Raw genomic sequence first — 12,829 nt, forward strand, 5'->3', positions numbered from 1 at the left:
TCTGTCTCTACAGCCTGGCAGACAGGTAAAGCATCTTTGCTGGGGTGATCAGAAATTTGCGTGAGCTTAAACTGGGAACTGTCGCACTTGGGGAGACGCTGTTCCTCTCCTGATGTTTTGCTTCCTCTGCAATCTGCTGCTCCCTGTTGGGGCTTGCTCCTTGTTACGGAAATGGTAGCAGCCAAGTGCAAAATAGCTGCGGAGACCCTGGAAGCAAGTGAAAACTCCCGGTGCAAGTAGTGAAGGGTGTAATAAAATCATTTATTGCATTTTGTGCAGACAGGAGTCTAGAAAAATGAATACAGTTAAAGCAGTAAAGCATTAACAGGGAGCATTCAACAGCTGAGGAGCCACTCCTCCATTAATACCTGCACAGAGAACACAGGGTCTGTACTGAGGCGGCCTAATGCACAATACTGAAACACAGAAATTAAACACAAGCCTAATACTCTTTTTTTTTTTGGTTTGCAACCTGTTTTATTTACAAGGTTTTAAACTTAATTGCATTGCTCTGCACACAGATTCTCTAAAACACAAAGCATACTAGGTCACTACGTGTCTATTGAAATATTGCACTCGAATAAAAGTCACTTGAATGGACGCAGAACATCTAGCTACAGTGATTAAAAGATTATTGAATGAACTGACTTTGTGATAACATTCATAACAAATATATTGCACATGTAGCACAGAAAGTGTTGTAACCAGCAAATCTCAGACCTTTTGGTCTTTCTGCTAGTTTTTAGTCCTGCTACACAGAGGAGGGTCTTGACTCTTCTAGTGCAACTCTTACCCTTGTGCAGTATCTAGTCCTTCCTCTTGTCCAGCCACGGACCAACACCGACCCAGGCTGGATGCTGCCTGCGCCTCCTCTAAGTGCTGTCTTGTGGCTTGTTGCCTGTACCGTGTGGTGGCTGCAGCGATGTGAGCTGCTGCTGCTGCTGCGCGCAGGGGCCTGCGCCTGCCCAGCTGACAGGGATAGGGCAGCTCCCTGCTCGGGGCTCCCGCAGCAGGAACTGGAGCGTACGCCATCGCCGCCCCGGTGCTGCGTGCTGGCCGAGCGCGGCTGTGGGTATGTGTGCTCCCCACCTGCTGCGGGCCACGCTTCCAGCCCACCGTCCTGGCGGGTCGTGTCTGCTCAGCGCTGCTCCCGGCAGCAGCCTGCCTGTGAAACAAACTTGGGGGGGTCAAGACCTTCCTGTCTGGAACAAAAACCGAAACGTGTCTGCGCATGTGCCAAGGAGGAACTTGCATGTCTACCAGAGGAGGACACTGTCTTCACCAAGGTGGAACGGCAGAAGGGTGCTCCATGGGGAAACTGAACACTCACAGAGGCCAAACGTGCAGGGCTGGGTTTGTAAACTAACATGCAGTGCTGTCTGCTAAAACTGGCCCTCTCCAGCCAACGGCGAGTGAGAACTCGCTGTGGAAACCAGCACCTTTCTTGCCACAGCCAAATTTTGCCTGGCGGGGGTGTTGAAGCAGTCCCTGGCTCTGTCTAGAGCTGTGCCCCTGCTGTTGCTGGAGGATGAGGAAGGAGAACACCTTTTTTGAGCAGTAGTGATGGAACGAGCTCGCCCTCCTGCTCCCTGGGGGAGCCAGGGCTGCGGCTTTACTGTCGGGTTGAAGTGGTGCTGAGGGGGAATGGGATCTATTGGTGATGCTGGGGAGACAACGAAGCAAACCTCTCAGGGGAGAAGCATGCCCTGGCCTGCTCTCGCCGCTGCTCTGCAGACCGTCATTCCCTGCTACCCTGTACCTGCAGCCAAAGGAAGAGCGCTTTCCCCTGACACTGCCGTGGGTGGATGCTGTCTGGCCTCAGCAGAGGCAGGCGCCGGTGGCGGCTGCTGCTGCGCGTAACCTGCCTCTGCAGTCAGGCCCTCGGTGCTGACCCCATCCATGTGCTGGGTCGGGAGGGGACCGGGCTTGCTGCTGCAGGATAGAGCCCACAGCTGCAGGCCCAGCGGCGCGGCCAGGCAATAGCCAAGCTCTAATTAGAGGGTGACCGCAGGGAGCGGGCTGGCATCTTTTGAAGAGGCAGGGCAGCTGGCAAGCTTTCTAGGCCCAACAAGCACGGTGCTAGCACATGAGATGAGGGGGCAGGTTGCTATGCGTGCCTCCCTCATTGCTGCAGAAGTGCCTCAAATAATTTTTGGGAGGCTGGAAACAGCACTGGAGCTTGTGTGTGGTGGTGTAGGACCAGCTCCAAGGGGCAGAGCAGCTAGACACTGGCAAATCCTGGTTCCTGTGGGGCTGCCCTTCCCAAAGCTAAAGGAACTTTTCACTTGCAGACACCTGCCTGCTCTTCCAACAGCTCCCTGAGTGGCTGAGGCAGCGGCAGGACCAGAGAGTGCTGCCCTGTGCGTCTGCACCATTCATCAGCCCTGTGCTGATGAATGCATTCATCACGCTCCTGTGCTGAAACCAGGTCTCAGCTCACCGACAGTCACCTCCTGTAAACGCTGAGCTCCCCATGCCCTTGGGACTAGCTTCCATGCCAGAGTCTGCAACACAGACCGATGCAGCCGTGCAGGTAGCTGAGCTACCATGGCAGAAAGTCTGGCTGTGGCTGGGGCTGCTGCTGGAGAAAAGGGAGGCACTTTGGGAGTGATGGAAATGTGGGAGCAAGGTATGAGCAGGCACAGATGTGCAGCTGGGGCTTGGTTTTGGTCTGGGAGCGTGTCCAAGTAGTATCTTAAAGCAAAAAAAAAAAAAAAAAAAAAAAAAAAGAAAGATATCAAACCACCTACTGCTTTTTATCCAAGCAGCCCCAAATAGCTTCAGCCTGGACCTGGAGTAGAGTTCTGCAGGAGCGGGGACTGGAGTTGTGCGGTGCAGAGACTTTCCTGCTCTCAGGCAGGCAGGAGCCGAGGGCTGCAGCTGCTCTCAGCGGGCAGGAGGGACGGGCAGGCAGGGGGCTGGACGCTGGGACCAGCCAGGGCTGCCTGTGCCAGGCAGGAGGCAGCTGCTGCCAGGCCACCCGTGGGGATGCTGCGGCAGCACCCGCTCCCTCTGCACCAGCCGGGAGGCTGCGGGTCGCGCGGCACCTGCTGCGGTGCCGGGCGGCATTGGGGAGCGGTTTGGGGGGGCCGAGGAGGCGAGTGCTTCAGCGTGGGGGCTCAGCTCTGGCCAGGGGACAAAGCCCTGCCGCTTCGGGCCAGGCTGGAGCAAAGCAGCCAGCACTGCCGGGAGAGGGCAACTCTTAGCAGGCTGCACTTCGAGTGGAAGCTCAAATCTGCTGTGAAACAAGTTCAGAAAAGTCTGTGACTTCTTTTCCCTGAAAACTCTTAAGAAGCTAAATTGAGAAGAGAATGAACCTGCGACCTGGCCCTTTCCCAGGGGCTGCCGGTGGCCGGGGAAGGCTGCAGCCTCCACCACCGCTCCAGAGCGCTTGGTGCGACGGATGGGCGCCCGTTTTGTGCAGGAGCAGCCCGTCTCGGCTCTCCGTCCCCACGGCCTGGTGCTAGCAGAGCCCTGCATCTCTCAGAATAGATATAGATCTCTATATATAGATTTCATCTGGTTCTATTAACATAAATATGATCACTTTAAAAATACACGTACTGTATTATGTACACTATGTACATGGGGCCGGGGCGGGCGCCGGCGGGCGCCCTGGCTGCCCTCGGCTCCGCTTCCTGCGTGGTTCCTGGAACCGTTCACATTTGTTAAAAGCGCCTCAGTTTCTCTGTCATGAGAGATGCTGGGGGGGGCGGGGGGCGACGACGGGGGGCAGGGGCGACCCTGCAGCTGCTGCCAAAGGTAAGACATGTTTGAATTGTCCTGGTGCGCCCCGCTGCCTGCTGCGGCGTGGGCCGGCGGGAGGGGACAGGCTTCGGGCTGCAGCGGCCGCGTGGCCGGTGCCTGGGCCGCCCTGGCCAGCCGGGTGAGAGAGTGCCGTGACGCCGGGGGACGGTGGGACCCCTACAGCCACCCCTCGCTGCGGGGGCTGGCCCTGTCAGACCAGGCAAACGGACTTTGCATATGTTAAAACTACGCACGGATCCGGACTTTCCTACAGCCCCACGGCAGCGTCTGCGACTGCCTGGGGCTGGGGCCAGTTAGCAGCGAAGCCCTGGGGAGCAGCAGGGAGCACAGCGGAGCGTGGGGGGGACCCGGACGCACGTGCAGGTGCGGGAACCAGCCGGGCTGGCCGGTGCCGGGGGCCTGAGAGGCCCCGGTGCCCCTCGGTGCGGCGCGGTGGGGGAGCGGGGGCAGTGCCGGGCTGGGACAGGATTCCTCTGCACCCGGGACAAGAGGAGGTGCTGGGACCTCGGGGGGTCAGCGGCACCCATGCAGCTCCAGCGGCCGGAGAGCGGCTCCAGCTCACGCTGTACCGTGGCAGGGCCTCTGCTCGGCTCCGGCCACCGCAGCTCCACGCCTCGACCCCAGCACAAGCACCGGGAGAGCACCAGGGCAGAGAGAGCCTGAGGTCGGTGGGGAGGGGGACAGGGAACACCCCCACCCACCCACCCCAGGCCAAGGCTCGTGCTGTCACGGGATTGCTGCGCTCCAGCACCCGACCCCCGCCGCGGCTGCCCCCCACCCTCTGCCCCCTCCAAACCATCACGCTGCATCTCCGCAAGCTTGGCCCACGGCCTCCAGAGACGGGCTGCGCCCAGGCAGCGGCGAGGTGGGGCTGTCCAGGCCCATCCTGGCGAGGGGCGGCCGGGGTGGGGGGCAGCGCCGGGGGAGGCAGCCCCGGATGCTGCTGGAGGTGGGGAGAGGAGCGTCCGGCGAGGGAAGCGTGCTGGTGGCCTCTCTCTTCTCCCAGCGCCTCCGCGGGGAAGCAGGGCACGGGTGGCGGGCGGTCATAGGGCACAGGGCGCAGGCGCGTCCAGCCAAGCTCCGCGCAGGGGTAGTGGCACAGCGGGGCCAGGTGTCCATCTCGGCACAGCCACCCTCCTGCCCGGCCAGGGCCTGCAAGCAGCAGTGCTGGGGCTGGCAGCGGGGCTGGCCCTGCCAGGGACGGGCGGTGGCGGCAGCGCTGGGCTCTGGTGCTCAGTCCGCGATACACTGTATATATTTATATATAAACAAGGACAGCAGTGCTGTGATGTTGCAATGAGGAACAGCTGCTCTGGTGCTGGATGCTCCCGGAAGATCTGGTGCTGCAGTTCGAATGGAGAGATCAGGGGCACGGCCAAAGCCAGGTGAAGTTTCTGCGCACCGGCTGCCATCAGGCCTTCCCTCCTCCCCTCCAGGAGCACGGTGCAAAGGGGTGGCGGGGCTCTCAGCGTGCAGACAAACCTCTCTGGCGCGCCGTGTTTCAGGAGTAGATGGTGATGACCTCCCGGCCCCCACCACGCACCAGGAGCACTCGGTCCAGGTGCTCCGTCAGCACCTCCAGGAACTCCATGTCTGCATGGCCGTCAAGGAGGACCACTGCCACGATGGAGCATGGGGACAGCCCCATGCCATCCCTGCCTGGCCCCACGCCTGGGGAGCTGAACCCACGGCACTGACACCCCCACACCGGAGCTGGGAGCTGGTGGGGTCAGTCCCAAGCCAAGGGGACGGGAGAGCCCACCCGCCCTGGTGCCGCATGACGGGCACTGTGGCTGAGCCCGTCCCAGCAGACAGCCGAGCCCCGCGGATCTCTGCCCGCGCCCCCCACGATGTGCCGTCACGCTCACGCATTCAGGTGCAATGTCACGTGCCCCCCCACCCGTCCCGCGTGCGTCAGCTCTGCCGGACAGGCAGGCTGGTGCCAATGATGGCTGTCAGACCCAGCTGGGGGCAGGAGGTGTGTGGGGGGGGGCCGGGCTCAGGTGCTAAACTGGTGCTTCTTGGCACTCGCCTGCAAGATCCACCAGCTTTGGGGGAACCGCAGCCCCCCGCTGCAGAGAGGGGTCTTGGCGGCGGCCCTCTGGGAAGGATACAGTTCTCATCCCCTTTCCGGTTGCGGGGAGGCCCCGGCATGTTCAGCAGGACCAGCTTGGCGTCCTGGGACTTCTTCACGATCACCTCGTTGAGCTTCACGGCCGTGTGCATCCTCCGCACGTTGGACTGGTTCCTGGGGGCGACAGCACGTGTGGGTACAGGGACGGGCACAGCGGCCCTCCGGTGCCACACCAGACCCAAGGGACCACGGGGAGGGCTGGTCTCCTGCCCCAGAGGGGTCCGGGGCTGGGCTGCGGCATGAGCTCAGGGTGCAGCAAGCTTTGCCTGGCATGGCTGCTGGCAACTCTGTGCCTGCACCAGCAGCCGTGAGCTGCAGGGCCACGCACGGTGCCCACGGGCAGTGGCAAACCACGGCTGCTCAGGGCCGAGCCATGCAGGAGCGAGCAGGAGCAGACGGCGCGAGTGTCACCGCAGGTGCCTGAGCCCAGGCTGGCAGCAAGCTGCCGGCAGCGTAACGGGGCAGACGGGGAGCACGCGGCACGGGCACCGCGCGGCGTGCAGAGTCTGCGCAGGGGCTGGCAGCCACGGCCCCCGCGTGCCGCCCGGGCAAGCCGTCTAGCACTGCGCCAGCAGCAGCTGTCGCGGCACACCGAGCCGCCCTTGTGCGTTGGGGGCAACCCCGATGGCTCTGGGCATGTTGCCCCGCAAGTGGCGACCTGGCTCCCCCCACCCTGGGACCCGGCACCCAGCCAAGCCCAGACTTACAGGTTCTCCCACTCCCTGCCAGGAGCACGATGGGGCCAGGGGGGAGAGAGAGAGAGAGAGAGAGAGAGAGAGAGAAAGAAGAGGTGAGTGCTGGGTGTGCACCCCAAGTCCCCACAGCGCATGCTGCCCCATTCCTCACCGACGCAGGTCTGCGTGGGGACCCCACCCCACCTCCCACCCAGCCCTTCCCCAGGGGCAAGCTCAGGGCACCCGGGCTGCTGGACCCCCTTCTCAGAGCAAGGACCAAACTGGTGCTGCCAGGCTCCTGCCTGCACCCAGCTGGCCGGGGCCGGCAGGGATGGCTGGGGATGCGGGGCACGGGTGGGAACTGGGTGGCAGCATGTGGGGCCGTACGGCTTCATGTTGAAGAAGTCCTTGATGCCCTCAGGGCTGACAGGGCTCTTGCTCTTGTTCTTCTCGGCGACAGATTTCTCCTTGGTCCAGGTGAGATGCACCTTCTCAGGGGCCGTCTCCACCTCGTCGCCAGGGGACTGGGAGCTGCTGGAGAAGGTGGTGGCGTTTTTGTCATGGATGAGCTGGACCTGCAGAGAGGAGAGGGGGACGGTGGGCAGGGGCCAGGGCCAGCCGCCTGCCTGGGCCCCATCCTGGCGCAGCCCCTCACCTCCTCCTCCGGCTTCTCCTCGCCGTCCCCCACTTGCTCCTCGGGGACACTCAGGCGCAGGCGCGTGTTGGCTGGGTTCTTGCGCCGGATGGAGCCGCGGGATTCATCCGTGATGCTCTGGATCTGTGTGGGACAGGGTCAGCCAGGGGAGCGGGGCAGAAGAGGGCTTGGCCGGGCAGGCCCCAGCCTGCAGCCCCGGCTCCCCAGCAGGATGAGTGCATAGAGCTGTGGGGCTGCTTGGTCGGCAGCACAGCCACCATGGGGGCTGGATCCCACCCAGACTGTCCTGCGGCCTCACCTCCCGCTCCCGCTCATTCTTGGTGAGGTGCATTTGCTTGAGGATCTGGGAGCGCTGCTCCATCACCAGTGTCTTCTCGTAGGTGTAGGCGGAGATGTCGCTCTCGTGCTGTGGGGGGAACCGTGGGGCAGGGTGAGCTGCACCCACTGCTCCCAGCCTGGCCCTGCATGTCTCGGTGGACCTATGTGTCCCTGTGGTTCTGTGTCCTGCTGTGGAGCTGCGTGTCCCCCCCATGGTGCTGCGTTCCCCCCCCCCCCCCACATGGTGCTGTGTCCCCTGTGGCAGGGTCTGTCTGGCTCTCCCACGCGCAGCATCCCAGACTGCGGCACGTGCCCCATCCCAGCACTCACCATCTCCACCACCTCCACCTCCGCGGTGATGCGCAGGTGGTACAAGAATGTGGTCAGGTCCTTCTTCATCTGGATGCTGTTGTCGTCCATCTGCGCCACCGTGAAGATACGCATCTTGCACTTGCGCCAGACCTGCGAGGGAGGGAGGCAGGCAGGCATGGGCACAGCTCGGTGGGGTCAGCCCCGGACCCCTGCCCCACACTGCGGGGCCCGAGCTACCTTGTGGTGCCGCAGGAGGAAGGGCAGCAGCATGAGCATCCCCCCATCATGGACGATCCACCAGACGTCGATGTGGCCCTCCGAGAACCGCTCCTGGTTGCCCGGGAACATGGCGACATTCTTGGCCACCAGCAAGGCCAGGTGCCCAGCCGTGGTCTCTCGCACCAGCTCTGGAAGGGGAAGGGCCACATCAGCCGGGGTGGCTCGCAGCCCCCCTCCCAACCCAGCAGCATCTGCCCTCCACGGTGCCTACCGATGAAGTTCCTCCAGGTCTGGTGGTCCTCCTTCTGGCGCCAGCTGCGGGGCCAGCCCACCAGCACCGTGTTGTGCTGCAGCCCCCCCAGCCCGCTGGACTGGATGAGGTGGGACATGCCGTCCCGCAGGTTGGAGGAGATCACCACCTGGCAAAAGCCCTTCACCTTCTCCGCTTCCATCAGGCGGCGGATGGACTAGTGGTGAGAGAGGGAGGTCAGAGATCGCAAGCACGGCAGCCGCCAGCCCTGGCAGTGGCACCCTGGCCAGGCAGGGTGCGGGTACAGGGTGCAGGTTGTGGGGTGCAGGTCCCCACAGGGTGCCCAGGTCTTTGTGCCCCACAGCAGGCTGGTGGCTCCGGGCTGGGAGGGCTGAGGCCCAATGGTGAGCGGAGCTGGCGCACAGCTCTGTGCCATGCCGAGCGGAGGGTGTCCCTGTGCCAGGGCTCTGACGGGCGGCGGAGCAGCAATTAGAGTTATTTACTTAGAGAAATTATAACATGTCTGCATGGGAGAGAAACTGTTTGCTTCCGAGGGCTTAATCTCATTAACAGGCTGCCCGGCTGGCGCGGAGGTGAGGGAGGGTGGGGAGGGCTCCTGCTCCAGCGGGGAAAGGCTCCTGTCTCCCACCCTGCCTGGCACTGGGGCCGTGGGGAGGGTTGGGTGGCAGCGGCTGCAGGGGCTGCAGGGGAGCTGAGGGGCTGCTCAGCACAGCAGCCCCTGGCCAGGCACCGTGCTGTGCTGTGCCGTGCCAAGCCCTGCAGCAGCTGGCCAAGACTGGGACCAGTGCCCAGCTGGTGCTGGTACCTCTGGCATCTGGGGAGGGGGGCAGGGGTCCGGAGGTCCCTGCGGCGCCCTGAACACCATTGAAGCATGGAGTCTTCAGGCTCTGCCTGGTGCCACCCCACTGCTCTCCTGGCCAGCCGAGGGCACCAGCCCCGTCCACGGGGCAGAAATGCCCCTGGGCTCCTGGGGACGGTCGTGGGCACCCACAGCGGGCAGATCTCAGCCTGGCGCGGTCAGCGGCCCCGGCGCAGGAAGATCTCACCTCCTCTGCCCTCTGCGCCTGTGGGTGGTTGTCCAGGAAGGTCCCTTCCAGCACGGAGGCCACGATGGTGAGCCCCTTGCCAGCCTTGAGCTGCGACGTGAAGGACAGGAGCTGTGGGTGCACCACGTTCTGCTCCTGATCCCCGCGGACCAGGACCAGCAGCTGTGGCCTGGAAGGACGGTCCTGCAGTCAGTGCCCGCGCCCCGGCTAGCCCCCACCCCGGCCCCCCCGGTCCCCCCGGTCCCCAGCCTGGCCTCACCTCCAGTTCTTGGTGTGTGGGGGCCCCTCCTCTAGCCGCAGCAGGGCATAGCGGGCTGCGCTCAGGGACAGCCCCCGGATCCCGTCGCCCCACTCCTTCTCCGCCCTGTGGGAACCAGCAGCTTGTAAGGGATGCCCATGGCTCTGACCACGGAGCACCACGCTGGCACCCCGGAGCGTCCCAGGACGAGCAGCCCGGCAGAGCTCAGCAGCCCACGCTGAGGAGCTGAGGCGCCGAAGGACGGCTGTCAGCGCTGGCCAAGGTCTGCGGCCCTGTGGCCACCCTTACCCGCGGTACTCGATGTATTTGTAGATGAGGCCAGCAATCAGCATGGCGACCAGCGCGTAGTACCAGGAGCAGATGAACATCAGCGCTAAGCAGAGGCTCATGCCCAGGAAGGACAGGGTCCTGGGGAGAGCCCGGCACTGTCAGTGCGTCCTGGCCCCCGCAGCGCTACCGGGGTCCCCGGCCCGGGGTGGCCGGGGGGTGGCAGGACACCACGCCCCGTCTGTTCCCATCCCGTCCCGGCTCACCAGTGGTAGTAGCGGAAGCGGGGCCGCCAGTTGGGCGTCCGCAGCAGCGTCTGCACTGCACATGCCAGGTTGACGAACATGTAGCACATGAGGAAAAACCTGCAGGAGAGAGCATGAGGCTGAGCCGGGTGTGCTGGGCTGGACTGGGGCTGCAGCTGGGCCCCGCCGCACCTCCCAGCCCCGGGGTGGCTAGCACAGGCGCAGGCACTGCCAATGGACCGGGGAGCCGGGGTCGCAGAGCAACAAGGTCCCAGCGCTGGCCAAGGAGGGGCCCTGGGCTCCCTGTGGGGCTCCCCTCTTCCCAGGTGTCCCCCCCCGAGGAGCAGAGACCCCCACATGCCACCCGCTTGGCCGGGACGAGGGGGCGCGGGCCCGTCTGCCGCTCGCGAAGGTGCGGGTGGACAGAGCATGCTGCCTACATGGAGAGGATGGGAGCCACCTCGTCCAGGGAGGCGATCAGGATGCCGATCTCGCAGATGCAGGCTGTGAGCAGCAGGGCCCACGTTGGCTCACCATTGGCTTTGCCGTGGCCAAAGACCTGGGAGCAAGGAGGGGAGAGGGGCTCGGTAGGGCTCCGCGACACCGGCACCATGCAGCCCTGGGCAAGGGTCCTCGGCACAGCCCGACGGAGCTGGACCCTCCCGGGACCACACAAGCACCGCCACGAGCTGGTGTGCATCCCGAGCCAGGTCCCATTGGGGGAACGATCCCAGGGCTGGCGGGGCTGGCTCCCACTGCCGGTACAGCGCCCTTCCCGGCAGACCCCGCAGCCCTCCCTGCACCCAGAGCATCCCTTGTCCCCTTGGGACCCCCACCCAGGAAGGAGGCCCAGCTCAGCCTGGCCACAGCCAGCGTGGAGTCGGGCACCCGGTGCCCAGGATGGACATGCTGCCGGTGGAGAGCAGCCCCTCCTGCAGCTGTGGGGACATGGCGGGGGTCTGGGCATGAGGACGGGGGCCAGGGGTGCGTGTCTGGACGCATTAGAGGGTGCAGGCAGCGTGAGCCAGCGAGAGCTCGGGCTGGGGCTGGCAGGGTGAAGGAGGGAGGCTAAAATTAGCCCACTCTTCCCTGGGGGGGAGCTGTCGGGTTGGATTTGGAGAGATGAGGTTGTGAGAACGCGTCTTCAGAGAGCAGATAAAATATGAAGCGGCACGGCAGCGGGGGGAGGGGATCCTGACCTTTCCCGGCGCTCTCCTCCCACCGACACGGCAGCCAAACCCCCCCAAGACAGCCCGGCACAACGCCGGCACAACGCCGGTGCCAGCGGGACGCAGGCAGGGCAGCCAGGCTGCTCTGGCAGGCGGCGGTGCTGGGAGGAGGCAGTGTGGGTGTCTGCCGGTCTCCCACGCTCGTGGGAGCCGTGGGCGCTCAGGGCCGGCAGTGCTGGGCTCAGGGGACACCTACCCTGAGGAAGGGCACGATCCCGTCCCTGGAGATGGCTTGCAGGAGGCGGGGAGCTCCAGTGAGGCTCTGCAGACCGGCCCCACACGTGGAGAAGAAGGAGCCGATGACAATGACCCACGGGGATGGCCACGCCAGGGTGCCAACCACCAGGTTCCCGTTGACGGCTTCACCAAACCTGCGGGGCACGAGCATCACCTGTGGCTCTGTCCCGTGGCTGAGCCCCAAGAGCGCGGTGGCACAACCCAGCCCCCTGAGCAGGTCTGCCACCGAGGGACACCACCGGGGAGGGTGGGGGTGTGAAAGGACCGGGGAAGGACCCTGCTGCGGCTGCTGACAGCCCCCCACCACCCACGGGGGGTGAGCAAGGGAATGGGGTCTCAGGTAGCTGGGGGTCTGTCCCCATCCCCCTGCCTGTGACTGTGGCAGGGGACGAGGGAGGGGTGTGGGTCGGGGGCTCCCCATCCCCTGCGCTGGGAGGAGACTGATTAAGACTGCGTGTAGTTGGATCCTGTTTGTGCTGGTGCTGGCGACCCAGAAGTGTCACCTGCCGCGTGCAGCAAGCTGGGCTGCCCCAGATACACAGGCAGTCCTGCCTGTTGACAAACAAGCGCGCTGCCTGCAGCCTTGGAGCGGGAGGAAGGTCTGCGGATGTGCAGCAAAACATGGCCAGGGCGCACACAAGCCCCAAAAGCCCCCCCACCCTGGCACTCTCACCCCGGGAGCCCCACAGACCCTCCAGTGCCACCCCATCTGCCCAGTGTGTCCTGGCTGCAGCCCCCCCCATGCCCCCACCTCCCCCTGGGGCTGCCCCTGCCCCAGACCATTCCCAGGAGCTGCTCTCGGGAGGCTGCTGGGCTCCCCCCCACACCTGCCCCACACGGCCCCGGGACACTCACTTGTCACGCAGGACGACCCCCTCAATGCACGCCCCGAAGAGGACGACGGAGCTGATATCTGCCAGGCGGTCAAGGAGAACCAGGAGGACACAGAGTGCCTGCCCGCCCCCCGCCAGTGGGGTGCCGGGACCCCCATCCCAGCCCGGCGAGGCACCTGAGCAGGTTGGCCCCGCAGAGCAAGCCCACCCACCCTCAGCCCTGTGGCCCAGGCTCAGGTGAGCCCTGGAGGATACAGACCGCAGAGGTGGTGGCGATGGCCAGGATGGTGCCCGTGGGGATGGACTTCTGGGCGTCCCGCAGGTCTCCAGAGCGGTTGGAGCCAGCCATGATGCCTGGGGAA

General features: G+C 64.5%; 1 protein-coding gene across 3 annotated transcripts in view; it reads right to left on the reverse strand.

Moving 5' to 3' along the window:
- Window positions 1–240: 240 nt before the first annotated feature.
- Window positions 241–12,829, reverse strand: part of SLC12A5 (solute carrier family 12 member 5) — a 33,952-nt gene continuing 21,363 nt past the window's right edge. For 2 of the 3 annotated variants that reach the window (XM_052782621.1, XM_052782640.1), the window contains exons 10-26: window positions 12,723–12,821; window positions 12,490–12,547; window positions 11,594–11,768; window positions 10,609–10,727; window positions 10,190–10,288; window positions 9,945–10,064; window positions 9,657–9,761; window positions 9,398–9,566; window positions 8,352–8,547; window positions 8,099–8,268; window positions 7,880–8,011; window positions 7,530–7,637; window positions 7,232–7,354; window positions 6,964–7,151; window positions 6,610–6,624; window positions 5,883–6,016; window positions 241–5,361 (exon numbers count right to left, since the gene is read on the reverse strand). In XM_052782621.1, the coding sequence (XP_052638581.1) occupies window positions 5,270–5,361; window positions 5,883–6,016; window positions 6,610–6,624; window positions 6,964–7,151; window positions 7,232–7,354; window positions 7,530–7,637; window positions 7,880–8,011; window positions 8,099–8,268; window positions 8,352–8,547; window positions 9,398–9,566; window positions 9,657–9,761; window positions 9,945–10,064; window positions 10,190–10,288; window positions 10,609–10,727; window positions 11,594–11,768; window positions 12,490–12,547; window positions 12,723–12,821 (2,102 nt within the window). In that variant the 3' untranslated portion in view covers window positions 241–5,269. The remainder of the gene's footprint in view (window positions 5,362–5,882; window positions 6,017–6,609; window positions 6,625–6,963; window positions 7,152–7,231; window positions 7,355–7,529; window positions 7,638–7,879; window positions 8,012–8,098; window positions 8,269–8,351; window positions 8,548–9,397; window positions 9,567–9,656; window positions 9,762–9,944; window positions 10,065–10,189; window positions 10,289–10,608; window positions 10,728–11,593; window positions 11,769–12,489; window positions 12,548–12,722; window positions 12,822–12,829) is intronic. The other variant, XM_052782631.1, reaches the window with a different exon arrangement.

Source organism: Harpia harpyja, chromosome 1 (genome assembly GCF_026419915.1).
Source record: "Harpia harpyja isolate bHarHar1 chromosome 1, bHarHar1 primary haplotype, whole genome shotgun sequence".
Lineage (NCBI taxonomy): Eukaryota > Metazoa > Chordata > Aves > Accipitriformes > Accipitridae > Harpia > Harpia harpyja.